We start from the raw sequence: 16060 nt of genomic DNA, 5'->3' as shown, positions 1-16060 counted from the left end.
AATGATCAGTAGTCCTCCCCAAGCCAGTCTATAAGGAGATTTAAATTGTCTGAATCTTTAACAGGTTAAAAGAACTCACATCACTATCTTACAAAGTGCTTTATTTATGTCTAGAATCAGGTTGTTCTCAAGTTTGGCACCTGTGCACTGATGATGAAAATGACTTTGATGTCATTAAATCTGACTGCACTCATTGCTGCAAATGGCTGCAACTTCAGCTACAGGAGCTCAACTTAAAGAAGACTGTCAACTGCTTTTCTGGCATGCCACAGATGACTTTGGCAAACATTCTCTTGTGGTCCATGGTCTGGAGGTCTCAGGCCTGCCTGGGGTCTCCTACACAGGTACAGGTAGTATCTCCTCAGCCTGAGCTGGTGGCAGCATTTGGGTCACTGGCGCAGAGGAGATGTTGCAACAGGGCACCCCTCAAGCGTCCAGAGATGACAATCCTCCGGAAGTCTGTAAGTCACTTCTCCTGTACCGTTTTCATACACAATGGCACCTCATCACCCATCCAGGAGATGAAGCCCCTGGAAGGAGGTTAGGTACCCTGCAGCTCCTTCTCACTGAGCCAGTGAATGAATGCATCCATAGCTCAAGCTATGGAGTGAAAACCCCTGTACAAATCTGGTAGATAGTACTTGTTCTGCTCAACCTGGCACTGTATGCCTTTGTATGATCTCTGGCACTTCTTCCAGATAATCCTCTGCTTGTTTCTGCATCTCTGTCAACTCGTTAATGGCTGGGTCAAAAGGCTCCTCATCTGAATTAGGCTTAACAGTGGACTATTCTCCAGCCAACTTCAGAGTGTCAGAGAGTTTGGCCGTTTCTTGCTCCTCTAACTGCAGGCGCAAGTCAGTGCTCTGCTCACAAGATTGTGACCTCCAAGCCTATTCCAGATTAATTACCACCATGGACCACAAGAGAATGTTTGCCAAAGTCATCTGGTAGAGGACAGGAGGGAAGGTATCTCATCGTCTGAGATACATGTCTATTTTGCCTGTTATGAGGAGCTGGCAGAGATTGGCCTGAGGGCAGGACCTCTTTTTTATGCACTCTTGGGAGTGGGATCCATATGCTCCATAGAACAATATAAAGGACTGAATCTTGTTTTTGGTTCAGTGTGAGTTGTGTCAGAGCTGTTTTGAGAGGGGTTTTCAGCTCAAGGCAGGGCAATGTTTTATTGCCATATCTTACTAATCTCATCTCAGTGACTACTGACCCCACCCTGACTGCATTAGTCTTGTCCAATTCCCTCAACGATTCACCACTCATTGGTTATCTCAGAATTGACCAACATCCCTGATGCTGGCACCATTTTAAAAGCTTGTGGTGCACCTGGAACAAGCACTGTCAATCATTGTTGCCCTGTGTGCTTTTATTTGCCTTGGACATGCAGACAAAGGGGAATTGGCATGTCTCTTTATGGGCAAGGATTTGGAGGTCCTGCTGGACAAGGTGGTGCAACAGGCAGGAGGTCTTCTTCCCTCAGGAGCAGCAGTGGAGACCATGACATGAGACAATGCCGATGTCAGTGTAGTCTCAGCCACCTACAGGAATGCACAGCAACATAGGACAAAAGTCGACGAGCTTATCCACTCTGGCAGTTTAAGTTCCACCATCTTTTCTCCAATCGCTCACAACCATTTTCTCCCTGCCACATGTACCCACCTCTAACACATCCCGCGATCACCTGCAACATCTTTCCTCACTCGCTATCACCCACCCCAAGCCGCAACACCACTAGCCCTACATACCATTTCTGATCCTTACTCACTTGCTCAGGACATCGCTCAACCTTCATGAAAAGCAATAGTGCCACCCACTTTCATCTCTTGTAATGCTTGTTCCACATTCTAGGAGGAAAACTGCCCATAATAGAGCAGAAAGAGCCAAGACAGGTGTTCGGCTTCCCAATATTCAACTCCTCAGCCGGACTCAGATTGTCCCAAGCAGCTGACTGACTGACCCTGTTTAAGCTGCTGGACTGTTATCGGAGGCTGCCATTCATTGTACCAGGTCCCCTGATGAAGGCTGTGTCCCTTGACCTGACAGAGGCTTGCTAACAACCACAAGAAGATTCCTACCTTTGTAACTTCACTAAATGGCAAGGTGAGATAGAAGTAAATGGTAACTTTGGTTGAGAGGGCAAAGGTCAAAAGGCAGGGCAACGATGCTGTGAGCATCCAGGGAGGCTCAAGAATGAGTAAACACTCTGACAACAAGTGAACAGGCAAGAGATACAGCCTGGTCCGGTCCATAGGCAAGGTGCATGCCCGAGTGTGCAGTGTCCTTGCTACAGCATTACAATGACAGTTCCTGGTCGAACTTGAAATGCAGCATTAAAGTGCGGAAGTAAGTGGACCAGAGATTTCTCATGGCAGTTCTTAGAGACATACGTTGAATGAAAATGTCCGTGGACCTGGGTTCATGTTGCTGGTGCCCATGGACTGTGCAAAGAGATTTTGTGCCCCTTTGGAGCAAGCAGTGAGCTAAAGATGCCAGATATGTTGTCGAAAAGTGTGACGCTGGAAAAGCACATTAGGTCAGGCAGCATCCCAGGAGCAGGACAGTTGACATTCTTGATGAAGGGCTTTTGCTCGAAACATCGACTCTCCAGCTCCTCAGATGCCGCCTGACCTGCTGTGTTTTTTCAGCACCACACCTTTTGACTCTGACTCTCCACATCTGCAGTCCTCACTTTCTTTCAGTTGCCACATATTAACTCTGACTTCCATATTTAAGAATTTTTCCTGTCTAGTTTTTTTGCTAAGATAGGAGGCTGAATATTAATGAAGCAAGTGTGGTGTTAATAAGGTATTAGCGACTTTTGAGAAGATTTGTAGTTCAGATTGCTGTTCTGGCTGTAGGTTTGCTCACTGAGATAGAAGGTTCGTTTTCAGACATTTCATCTCCATACTAGGTAACATCTTCAGTCAGCCTCCAAATGAAGCATTGGTGGGGTAGCCCTCTTTGTATTTGTATCTTTGAGTTGCCTTGGGTTGGTGATGACGTCATTTCCGGTGGTGGCGTCATTTCCACTGGTGATGTCATTTCCTGTTCTTTTTCTCAGTGGGTGGAAAATGGGATCCATGTCAATGTGTTTGTTGATAGAGTTCCGGTTGGAATGCCATGCTTCCACGCATTCTCGTACGTGTCTCTGTTTGGCTTGTCCTAGGATGGATGTGTTGTCGCAGTCGAAGTAGTGTCTTTCCTCACCCATATGTAAGGATGGTAGCGAGAGTGGGTCATTTCATTTTGTGGCTAGTTGATGTTCATGTATCCTAGTGGCTAGTTTTCTGCCTGTTTGTCCAATGTACTGTTACAGTCCTTGCAAGGTATTTTGTAGATGATATTAGTTTTGCTTGTTGTCTGTATCGGGTCTTTCAAGTTCATGAGCTGCTGTTTTAGTGTGTTGGTGGGTTTGTGGGCTACCACGATGTCATTGGGTCTGAGTAGTCTGGCAGTCATTTCCGAGATGTCTTTGAGGTGGGGGAGAATGGCTAGGATTTCTGGATGTGTTTTGTCTGCTCGTTTGGGTTTGTTGCTCAGAAAGCGGCTACATTGAGAAAGCAAATGCATCACTTGCAGATACCAATGCTTACCAACAAGTGGCAATAGACCTGACTCCACAACCAGAGAACCGAATCACAGCCCTACTCAAAAGACTTCAGAAATCTGGAGAAATAAATAAGACCAACTTCCAAAAAATAAAACCAGACAGATCCAACACAGCACACTTCTACGTATTGCCCAAAGTTCACAAACCAGGTGCCCCCCTCAGACCTATAGTCTAGCTACCTGGAACACCAACTTACAGATTGGCCAAGGAGCTAACCAAAGATGAAAACACTTAGTAGAAGAGTCATACTACCCCATCAGCTCCATCCAAGAATTCCTGAAGACCAAAGACACCAAGATAGAAGAGGATGAAATAATGGAATCATTTGACGTAACAGCCCTGTTCACATCCATCATCATCAACCTGGCTAAGGAAACACTGACTACATTATTAAAAGAACCAAAGACACATACAGCAAACACCACCAGCTTCATCAGCAAGGACAGTATCATCAAGCTAGTGGACCTATGCCTGACCACACACTTTACCTTCAACAATAAAACCTACAGACAAACCAAAGGAACACCCATGGGGTCTCCGATATCAGGGTTCTTAGCAGAGGCAATAATGCAGTGACTTGAACAAACAGCTCTGCCAACCATTCAACCCAAACTTTGAGTCCGCTACGTGGATGATACCTTTGTCATCACTAAATGAAACAAATTAGAGGAAACCTTCAAGACCATCAATAATACCCTTACTGGCATAAAATTCACTAAAGAGGAGGAAACAACAAACTGCCATTCCTAGATGTCACAGTAGAGCAAACAGGGAACCTCAAACCAGTGACTACAGGAAAACAGCACATATAGACCAAGTATTGAACTTCAGAAGCAATCACCTCAACATCCACAAATGAAGCTGCATCAGAACATTATTTCAACAAGCCAACACACAACTGCAGAACAGAGGAACTACGCAGAGCAGAGAAAAATCACCTATACAGTGTATTCAAAAAGAACGAGCACTCAATAAACACAGTCCACTAATTTCTGAACAACAAACCCAAACAAGCAGACAAAACACGTCCAGAAACCCTAGCCACTCTACACAACATCAAAGACACCTCGGAAATGACTGCCAGACTACTCAGACCTTTTGGCTTCATGGCAGCCCACAAACCCACCAACACACTGAAACAGCAGCTAATGAACTTGAAAAACGCTATACAAGCAACAAGCAAAACTAATGTAATTTACAAAATACCGTGCAAGAACTGTAACAAACACTACATTGGACAAACAGGCAGAAGACTAGCCACCAGGATACATGAACATCAACTAGCCACAAAACAACACGACCCACTCTCACTAGTACCCTTACATATGGATGAGCAAGGACACTACTTCGATTGGGACAACACATCCATCCTAGGATAAGCCAAACAGAGACAAGCATGGCATTCCTACCGGAACTCTATCAACAAACACATTGACTTGGATCCCATTTACCACCCGCTGAGAAAAAGAACAGGAAATTACATCACCAGAAGAAATGATGTCACCTCAGAAAATGACATCACCAACCAAAGGAAACTCAAACATATAAACAGAAAGTGGACTTCACCACCAGTGCTACATATGGAGGCTGACTGAAGATGTTACCTTGTATGGTGACGAAACATCTGAAAATGAACCTTCCAGCTCAGCCAGCAAACCTACATCCATAATACGATATTTAACAAGCAATAATAAACCTTAATTGGTAACTTGTCACTGCTCAGCGAAAAACGTACCTCACTGCTTAGCAAATACAAAAAAAAGGATGAGCAAGTTGTTCCCGAAGTAGTGATCAACCTCACTGGACTTCTTGTGTGATTTTGCCACAAATAACACCATAGCCCACATTGGGTGGAATCTAATCAGGACCTGAACAAGGCTTTGTGAGGGTTGTGAGCCACCACCATTTCCTAAGACTTCATTAAGAATTGGTTCTTGATATGCAGCTGGCACTAGCAGATAAGAGGCTCTCGCAATAGATGGTTCCCATCTCCCTTTAACATGGACATTTTTCTCTTGGTTTCCTACTAACTCTGCAGCCTTCTCCTTGAAGTGGGTCAGCAGCCTACGTCGGGAATTCTCCTGTCTGGTCTGTGCATGTTTGTGATTATTGTGTATGTTCTTCCTCCAACAGATAAACAGAAGCATTAAGACACATTAAATGTGGCTACATGAGCACTACATCTGTATTTATAGATACAGGTAGAGGAGAGCTATGATTGTTCATATATGTTACTAATAAAAACACGGTATGTGGAAAGTGGGGTTCAGGCTTCTGAATGAAAGATCAGATCATCAAGTGTCAAACATTCATGTCTCTGAATGAAAGATCAGTGACGTCTCACATCAAATATTATATGTGATGAGTGCCTGAGATACCTGGGAGTTATTTATCCCTAAGCCATATTTTGTGGTTGTGTCCTTAGTTCACACAAACATTTAGTGAAAAGCTATCGGATGCATCTGCCCTCCTATGTGTGAAGGAAGGCCAGTAAGCTGACGGTGCATGAACCACAGAGTGTAGCAGCTCCTTTTTTTGTGTTAAGTGCCATATCTGTGACAGGCAGTGATGCATCATGTCTCACAGCAGATTTGTGATGTACCTATCATTACAAAGTTGAAGAGTGTATGGGCACGTTAAGAGAGAGGTGCCTCTTCTGAGCGGAGAGATTGTGACAGCACATGTGTCCGTGACTAGCTGAGAATTGATAATATGTAACAAATCAGCTTGGGGTTGTGATTTGATATTAAGGCAACTGGATTTAAATTTAACCAAAAAACGAATTGTACTGACAATATTGGACGAAACAGAGGGTATGAGTCTTGGGGATATAAAAAAGGAAGGACATTTTTGAGAATTAGTCAGACCCAATTGCCATCTGAAGAAAGAAACAACTCAATGCTCTCAAAGAAATCTCATAAGGCATCATCTATTAAAGGTACCAAGAAATTTTATATAAAGACATTCCCGGAAAAAAAAGAAAAATCAGAAGACAATCCAAGGAGAAGACAGCAGTATCAGAAGGATGGAAGGAAACAGCAGATTCGGAAGAAAGCAGCGGATTCAGAATACCGGAAGGAAGACAGCGTAAAAGACTGTTTGGTCTTTGAGAGAGATTAAGTTAACTTAATGTTGAATGATTGTGCTGTTGGAGCATTTTTAATAGAGTTGGGATCAAATAGTGATTGGTTAAGAAAAAGGGAGCTTGAATTTGTTAATAGTTTTTGTTTAGTGTCCACTGTTAGAGTTAGGAAAACAAATTGCTATTTTTTCTTTAAAACAGTGGAAACTAGGGGTTTTCTTTCAATCATTCACACTTTTAGCAGATTAAGAGGCGAGGCGAGCTTTTCTGGGATGTTAGTTTTAATTAGCAGATGGGTTCAGCCTCCACCTCATAACACTATAAAGAACATGCTCATGACGTGATTGCTATATTATTTGACTCAATGGTATAATGCTCACAGCCTCTGTTCTATATATATACACACTATAAATAGATATAGATATCATGTGCTGTCATTAAAGTTTGCTGCTTTTTTAGCACTACGTGACCCAATATGAGAGTGGCAGATTATCAGTATATCACACAACGTCACATTACGGTGGCACATCACATCAGGCACCACTATGGTATAAAGAGAGCTACACTGGCAGATGCAATGAAGTGTTAGCCTTGATTGTACATGAGATATGAAATGGGATTCCCAGCCCCCTGACTTGTATGTGACAAGTCTTCTGTAGTGGCAATATTACAATGCTAACTCATATGCACGGGGACATAAAATATTGGGTAGACGGTGCTACATACCGTGGTAATATGCAGCAGATTATTCGTTCTTTTGCAGCACTGGTTCTCTTGAACTGCCTAAAGCTGCTGATCACCACAGACACTTCTGCCCATGCCGCATTTGTCAAATGGGATGGCCTTCTTTTGCAATTCATAGGGAATTGGATTCCTCTCTCTCCTGAACAACCTCCAGGAAAATCTATGGGAAGGCACTGCTAAGGCATGGCACTGATTTTTCTGGTCTCTAACATCTCTAGGGGCATGAGGAAGGTAATGAGCAGAGGCTGATTGATGTGCTAGTTTGCAGAGAAGGAAATATTGTTTGGCTGCCTTTTAAATGTGATGTCCTGAAGTTGGGGCCAAGATGGTCCTGGCCAAGGGCAGAACCTCCTGTCCTTCTGCACATAAAAATTGGTATTTTACTCATGCCTGCATATGCAATCAGCTGTAAAGGAATCAATAATCACTCAAGAAAACCTGACTGGCTTTCGAGTAGAAGTACCTCCTACTCTAAGGATGATTTCCACATAGTCTCAAAAAGCTATGTTTCTGCCACATGACCTTGGCTTGAGTGACCCTCAAAAAGATCTGTCCCCATTTTTGAATTGAAGTCCAAAGTTTGCACAGTATTCCACAGCCTGTCAAATGTTTTCTCAAAATATGCATCTCTAAATGATTACCTGTTTGCATTGTAAATGGTTCCTGATATCTGTTGCACACAGCTGTAGTAAACTGAGATACCGTTTTTCAGTTTCAACCAGTTCTTCTATAGCTTTCATTTGTTTTTCTTCCATTTTACTGGCTGACGTAAATTTGCCATTAAGTTCCTCATATGATGAATCATCCATGGTAACTATGCCTGCAGGAGACACAATTAGAATTAATGCAGTTATGCTGATTAGATGCCTCTCTGTGGCCTTTTGGCTGATCTACCCAGAAAGAATTGAAAATATGGTCTTGCGGTTGAATATAAGTACAATTCTTGTGTAACCTGATCTTGCTTTGTAAATCACAATTTCCCGTAAACTCGAAATTTATTTGCAGAAATCTAATCTCGATCCGTGCTCTGCTCCTTATGATATGATTCCCAATGCAATCTATATTGAACAGAATGCAACACCCCAGTTATACCTGCCTACACAACAGCAAAACCAGTCTGTGTTTGTTTGCTGTAAGCAATCATGGAATGTTCTAGTCACTTATTGCTTCATGAGCTTTCCTACTTACCAGTATCTGTACTAAACTAGTTTTTAATAATAAATTACTTCATTACATAAATACCTTCTCAACACATTTCACTTTTCTTAATATAAGCTGTCTTTTAAGTCAAAATAAATGTTTCACACTTCGCAGTTTTCACTTCAGCTTCTGGAGCACTAACAAAAACAAAAATTGACTGGCTGGCAGAGAGAGTTGCTGGCAAAGCAATATCTGCAGCTGTGCCCTCATTGGTTAATATTAACTCCACAGTTCGGAATCAAAAGAATCCAAAAGCAAACTCACGATTGCTTTAAAGTTTGAATATCACATTTATGTTTTATAATCTCACAATTCTGAACACTTTGTGGCTATGTCAATAAGGAGTGTGTGTGTGCACGCATGCGCATACTATATACTTTTGTGGCATGGCAATGAATGGTGTTCTTTTATTTGATTGCCAAAAAAAAGTGATGTAAATTTTCCAGCAGGATGTCAATCTCATCAGCTTAAAAATAATAACAGAACTTTCTTCTTGCATTGATATAAATCAAAATGTCAGTGCATAGTTATGGTATTTCTACCACTCCCTGTAATTGTTGCATGTTACACAATGAGTAGAGCCTGGAGAGAAATCAAGAATGGGTTTTATGTGTTCGTTGTTTCCTGCGTGACTCCTAAAAACTATGCCTGGAATGCAGATTTTCAGCATCACAAAATATCAGTTGTTTCTTCACAGAAAATCTATGGTACTCAACTGTGTAATTATGTATATCAGGAAAAGAAAACAATGCGAACAGTATCCACAGTCCATATTCAGTATCATAGTATTATTTTATCTTAAGGCTTTCTCAACTTGCAGACCATCACAATAGTTTATGTCATTTGCACCATTTATGTTACCACAAATAAATTCAGAAAATGATTTTGCTTAAAACAAAATTGTGAATATAATTATTTGGAAACTGTACACAAACCGATCTGATCAATTTGAAATATTGAGAATAAACACAGAGTTGAATTTTCCCAGCTCATGAAAAATGTGGGTAATGATGTGCAAGTTTGAACATATGGCAAGATCAGTATAATGAGATTCTCAACTTTGAAAAAAGCATTCTGATTTCTTATTCAAGGGTTTGAATGGCAAAATCAAAATATCACTAGTGTGTGGCAAAAGGTTTATTTCCGGGTATTTATATCTCCTCAGTATCTAATCTCGCCTCACTTATATGTAATTTTCTATTCTCCCACATGGCACAGAGGAACTAGATGGTGATTATTATTGACATGAAAGTCAGAGCAGGTACCTCGCAGCTCCAGGTTGCCACTATTTCTTCTGTGCTTCCATCTTGGACAGTACCAACTTTTCAGGATATGCGCCATGAGTAGCAACTGCCTGCAAACTCCATCTATGGAAAGTGGCATCAGACATGCAGTAGCCTTACCACATCATCATATCACATCTCCGATTAACTTAAACTAGTAGAAATGTGAACTGCAATGCTTTTGGACAATTTTGAGACTTTGGGATTTACAATATGAGTGGTCCCAAACATTCCCATGGGTTGGAACATGAACTGTTCCAAAACAATATAAGAGCATTCGAAACTCAACATGAAACTGAAAGTTCAAAGAAGAAGATGGAGATTTTGATCAAAAAGAGGGCATTATTATGGTTGCAAGAAGCTGCATAGTGATCAGTACAAATTAAGGAACTTTGAGAATGCCACCAACTTCACATTTGGACATGTGAACACAAAAATCTTGACACAGAGTAGGTATTCCTTACAAAGTAGCTAGGATCATTGATTTTGTTCGCCAGATGTGGTATCCAGTGGAATACCATTATTATTAAGGATGCCATTGATGAAGAATGCACAAACGAAGCTGAATATGGAAAATGACAAAGCTATTGTATTTGAATCTGAATTTGCAATTTACACAATTGGGTCACCATTGTTTTGCTTCAATGGAACCTCTCCATTAAAGAAATTTTTTAAAATGTTAATGATATCAGGGAGCAGAGATTTAGAAGACAAAAATGTAATTTGAGTTAAACTGCACAAGCAATTTGTTCATCCATCATAACCAAGGTTGAAAATATTACTGGATGTAGAAATAAGGAATGTTGGCCACATAGAACATAGAACAGTACAGGCCCTTCAGCCCTCGATGTTGTGCTGGCCTTTTATCCTACTCTAAGATGAAACGAATCTACATACCCTTCATTGTACCATCATCCATGTGCCTATCCAAGAGTTACTTTAATGTCCCTAATGTATCTGATTCTGTTACCACTGCTGGCAGCATACTCCACACACCCACCACTCTCTGTGTAAAGAACCGACCTCTGCCATCTCCGCTAAACCTTCCTCCATAATAACCTTAATATTATGCCTCCTGGTGAAAGCCATTTCAGCCCTGGGATAAAGTATCTGACCATCCACTCTATCTATACCTCTTATCATCTTGTACACCTCTATCAAGTCACCCCTCATCCTTCTTTGCTTCTTTGAGAAAAGCCGTGGCTCCCTCAACCTTTTGTCCTCCAGCTCAGGCAGCATTACGATAAATCTCCTCTTTATCCTCTCTAAAGCTTCCACATCTTCCCCGTAGTGAGGTAACCAGAACTCAACACAATATTTCAAGTGTGGTCTTACCAGGGCTCCATAGAGCTGCAGCATAACCTCACGGCTCTTAAACATAATCCCCCTGCTAATGAAAGCCAATATACCACACGCCTTCTTGACAACCCTATCAACTTGGGTGACACCTTTGAGGAATCTATGGACATGGACCCCAAGATCCCTCTGTTCCTCCACACTGCCAAGAATCCTGCGTTTAACCCTGTATTCTGCATTCAAATATGATCTTCCAAATTGACTCATTTCACACTTTTCCAAGTTGAACTCCATCTGCCCAGTTCTGCATCCCGTCAATGTGCCATTGCAACCTACAACAGCCCTCCACACTATCTACCACTCCACTAACCTTCATGGCATTGGCAAAATTACTAACCCACTCCTCCACCCCCCTCATCCAAGTTATTTACAAAACTCACAAAGAGCAGAGGTCCCAGAACAGATCCCTGTGGAATACCACTGGTCACCAAGTTCCAGGTGAATACTTTCCATCTACGACCACCCTCTCTCTTCTGTGGGCCAGACAATTCTGTATCCATACAGCCAGATGACCCTATATCCCATGCCTCCTTACTTTCTGAATGAGCCTACCATGGGAAGCCTTATCAACCAACCTTGCTAAAATCCGTATACACCACATCCACTGCTCTAACTTCATCAATGTGTTTTGTTACATCCTCAAAAAATTCAATCAGGTTTGTGAGGTATGACCTGCCCCTCTCAAAGCCATGCTGACTATCTCTAATCAAATTATGGTTTTCCGAGTAATCATAAATCCTGTTTCTCAGAATCCTCTCCAATACTATACCCACCACAGATGTGAGACTGGTCTGTAATTCACAGGATTATCCACATTCCCTTTCTTGAACAAGGGAATGCCACCCTCTAATCATCTGGCCCTACTCTAGTGGACAGTGAGGATAGATCATCGCCAAAAGCACAGCACAGCAATCTCTTCCCTCACTTCCTGTAGTAACCCAAAGCATATCCCATCTAGCCTAGGAGATTGATCTACCCTCATGAATTTCAAAATTTTCAGCACATCCTCCTTCAAACTGTTCAAGCATATCAGTCTGTTTCAGGCTGTTCTCAGAAATATCAAGGTCCCTCTCAGTAGTGAATACTGAAGCAAAGTATTCATTAAGGATCCCCCTCACCCCGCCTTTTCCGACTTCAGGCACAAGTTCCCTCCACTATCCCTGATTGGCCCTAACCTCACTCTGGTCATCTTGTTCCTCAGATAAGTGTAGAATGCCTTATGGTTTTCCTTAAACCTACCTGCTAAAACTTCTCATGTCCCTTTCTAGCTCTCCTCTTCAGTTCCTTCCTGGCTACCTTGTAACCCTCTAGAACCCTGACTGATGCTTGCCTCCTCAATCTTAAGTAAGCTTCCTTCATCCTCTTGATTAGATGTTCTACATCCCTTGTCACCCAAGGTTCTTTCAAACTACCATCCCTCAGTGGGACAAACCTGTCCAGCACATTAAGCAAGTGCTCCCTAAACAATCTCCACATTTCTGTCTTGCATTTCCCTGACAATACCTGTTTCCAATTTAGGTGTCCCAGTTCGTGCATAATAACACTGTAATTCCCCCTCCCAATTAAATACTTTCCATTACCATCTGCTCCTCTCCCACTCCATTACTATAGTAAAGGTCAGAGAGTTGTGATCACTATCACTGGAATGCTCTCCCACTGAGAGATCTGACCCCTGGCATGGCTCGTTGCCAAGCACCAAATCCAATGTGGCCTGCCCTTTCGTCGGCCTATGTACATATTGAGTCAGGACCCCTTTCTGGACGCACCTGACAAAAACTGCTCCATCCAAACTATTTGAACTAAGGAGGCTCCAATCAATATTAGGGAAGTTAAAGTCACCCATGACATCACCCTGTTACTTCTGCACCTTTCCAAAATCTGCCTCTGAATCTGCTCTTAGGTGTCTCTGTTGCTATTGAGAGGGCTGTTGAAAACTCCCAATAAAGTGGATGCTCCTTTCCTGTTTCTGACTTCAACCCACACTGCAGAGGAACCCTCCTCAAAGATGTCCCTTTCTGCGGCTGTGATACTATCCTTGATTAGCAATACCACTCCTCCACCTCTTTTACCTTTATTCTTTTTGAAATATCTGAATCCTGGAACTTTCAACAACTATTCCTGCCTCTGTGATATCCAAGTTTCCATTACAGCCACAATATCATAGTTCCAAGCACTGATCCATGCTCTAAGTTCATCACTCTTATTTCTGACACTTCTTGTGTTAAAATAGACACACTTCAACCCATCACACTGACTGCATCTTTGCCCTATCAAGTACCTATCCCTCTTCACAGACTCTCTGCATGCTGTATCTACCTGTTCACTACCTACTCCATCATCTGATCCGTGGCTCTGTTCCCTACCCTCTGCCGATCTAGTTTAAACTCTCACGAACAGCTCTAGCAAACCTCTTGCCCAGGATATTGGTGACTCTCCAGTTCAGGCCCAACCCGTCTCCTTTACACAGGTCCCACCTTCCCCAGAAGGTATCCCAATGATCCACGTGTCTGAAGCCCTCCCTCCTACACCAGCCCTGCAGCCACATTTCATCTGCACTTGTTCTCTGTTCCTAGCCTCACTAGTCCAGTTCCCTAACACAGTCTATAGAGTTTGGTGCACCTCGTGGGTGAAATCAGCAGGGACACTAGTGATGACCCTTACCTCCTATATCTTGCAAGAGTGCATGCACTGTAGTATGAGTAACTTATTTTTTTCTTCATTCATGAGAGCTGGGTATTGCTGGCTGAGCAACTGTGTATTGCCCATCCCTAGTTGCTTTTGAGAAGGTGGTGGTGAACTACTTTCTTGAACTGCTGCAGTCTATGTTGTGTAAATAGACCTACAACACTGTTCAGAAAGGGAGCTCTAGGATTTTGTCTCAGCAACACAGAAGGAATGGTGACATAAATAACAGCAATCCAAGTCAGTATGGGGTGTGGTTTGGAAGGGAGCTTTACAGAGGTTTCCACGTATTTCTTAACCTTGTTCTTCTGGATGGTAGTGGTCACATTTTTGAAAGGTGCTGTCTCAGTAAATTTACCACTATATCTTGCAGTTAGTACACATTGCTGGTAATGATCGTCGGTGGTGAAGGGACTGAATAATTGTGCATGTGAAGCCAATTAAGTGGCCTGCTTTGTCCCGGATGGTGTCCACCTCCTTCAGAGGTGTTGGAGTCGCACTCATCCAGGCAAACGGGGAGTATTCCATCACACACTTGACTTGTGCCTTGTAGATGATAAACAAACTTTGGAGAATCAGGAGGCGAGTTAATCATTGCCTAGCTTACTAGCCTTTGACCTACTCTTGTACCCATAGTATTTACATGACTCGTCCAGTTCAGTTTCTGGATAATCATAACCAACAGGATGTTGATAGTGGAGGATTCAGCAATGGTCATGAGATTGAAGGGCAAGGTGCAAAGGTTATACTCTTGTTGTCAATGGTCATTGACTGCTATTTATGTGGAGAAAATATGTTTTTTGCGACTTGTCAGCCCAAACCTGGAATTTGTCCAGGTAATGCTACGTTTGGACACGGACTGCTTCAATATCTTAGAAGATATTAATGGATATTTTCACATAGAAAGTAAGAGCAGCATTTGGCCAGTCATGCCTTTCAATATGATTATGGCTGATCATCCAACTTAGTATCATGTTCCCACTTTCTCCCCATAACTTTTGATCCTTTTAACCCAAAGAACTACATCCAACTCTTTCCTGTAAGCATTCAAAGTTTTGGCCTCAACTGTTTTCTGATGCAGAGAATTTCACAGGTTCACTACTCTCTCAGTGAAGAAATTTCTTTCATCTAAATTGTAAATGGCACATCCTTAAACTGTAATTTCTGATTCTGGACTCCCAGGTCATTGGAACATACTGCATTTTCCTTTCATAGCCACGACCAGTACCATACAGAAGGAAAAGGGTGAGAGGCATATTGGGAGACCACTTCCTTCAAGTCCCCCACCAAGCCTCTCACCATTCTGACATGCAAATATACCACCATTCCTTCAAAGTTGCTGAGACAAAAATCCCACAACTCCTTTCTCAACAGAACTGTCCATCAACTTACAGATTTACAGTCATGTTAGAATTTTATGTTACTATGAGATCCCTCCTTATTGTTCTAAACTCCAGTGAATGTAGGCCTAACTGATCCATTCCCACTTCAGACATCAGTTCTGCCAGCCCAGGAATCAGTCGGATAAACCTTTATTGCACTGTCTCTATAGCCAGAATATCCTTCCTCTGATAAGGAGAGCAAAGCTACATACAATACTCCAGGTTTGGTCTCACCAAGGCCCTGTACATTCTTGTGCCTGATCCTCGAGTCTTTACACCATAAAGACCATCTACCATTTATCTTCTTCACTGCCTACTGCATTTGCATGCTTACTTCCAGTGAATGCTGGACAAGGCCAACCAGGTCTCATTGCACCTCCCCCTTTCTCATTCAAAGAATAATCTGCTTTCTTGTTTTTGCTACCAATGTGGATAATCTCCCATTTATTATATTAAACTTCATCTGCTATGCATTTGCCCACTCACTCAACTTGTCCAAATCAGTGAGGTACGTCTGCATTCTCCTCACAGCTCACTCCTCCATTCAGCTTTGTGTCATTTGCAAACTTGCAGACATTACATTTAGTTCCTTCAACTAAACCATTAATATGTACCATTATCATCAACAAACATCTCTACTTCTGGCCTTACAATGGAGGACAGGTCATTGATGAAGCAGCTGAAGATGATTGGAACTTGGACATTCTCC

At 42.3% G+C, this 16060-nt stretch overlaps 1 protein-coding gene across 13 annotated transcripts in view; it reads right to left on the bottom strand.

The window, feature by feature from the left end:
• arhgef37 (Rho guanine nucleotide exchange factor (GEF) 37) overlaps window positions 1–16060 on the bottom strand; it is a 232674-nt gene that overhangs the window by 108651 nt on the left and 107963 nt on the right. For all 13 annotated transcript variants that reach the window (XM_072590933.1, XM_072590929.1, XM_072590942.1 and 10 more), the window contains one exon: window positions 8090–8268. In XM_072590933.1, coding sequence (XP_072447034.1) covers window positions 8090–8257 — 168 coding nt within the window. In that variant the 5' untranslated portion in view covers window positions 8258–8268. The remainder of the gene's footprint in view (window positions 1–8089; window positions 8269–16060) is intronic.

The sequence above is a fragment of the Chiloscyllium punctatum genome, chromosome 20, assembly GCF_047496795.1.
Source record: "Chiloscyllium punctatum isolate Juve2018m chromosome 20, sChiPun1.3, whole genome shotgun sequence".
In the NCBI taxonomy this organism is placed as follows: Eukaryota; Metazoa; Chordata; class Chondrichthyes; order Orectolobiformes; family Hemiscylliidae; genus Chiloscyllium; species Chiloscyllium punctatum.
The sequence above is the reverse complement of the archived record's forward strand: the minus strand, read 5'-3'. Positions and strand labels throughout refer to the sequence as shown.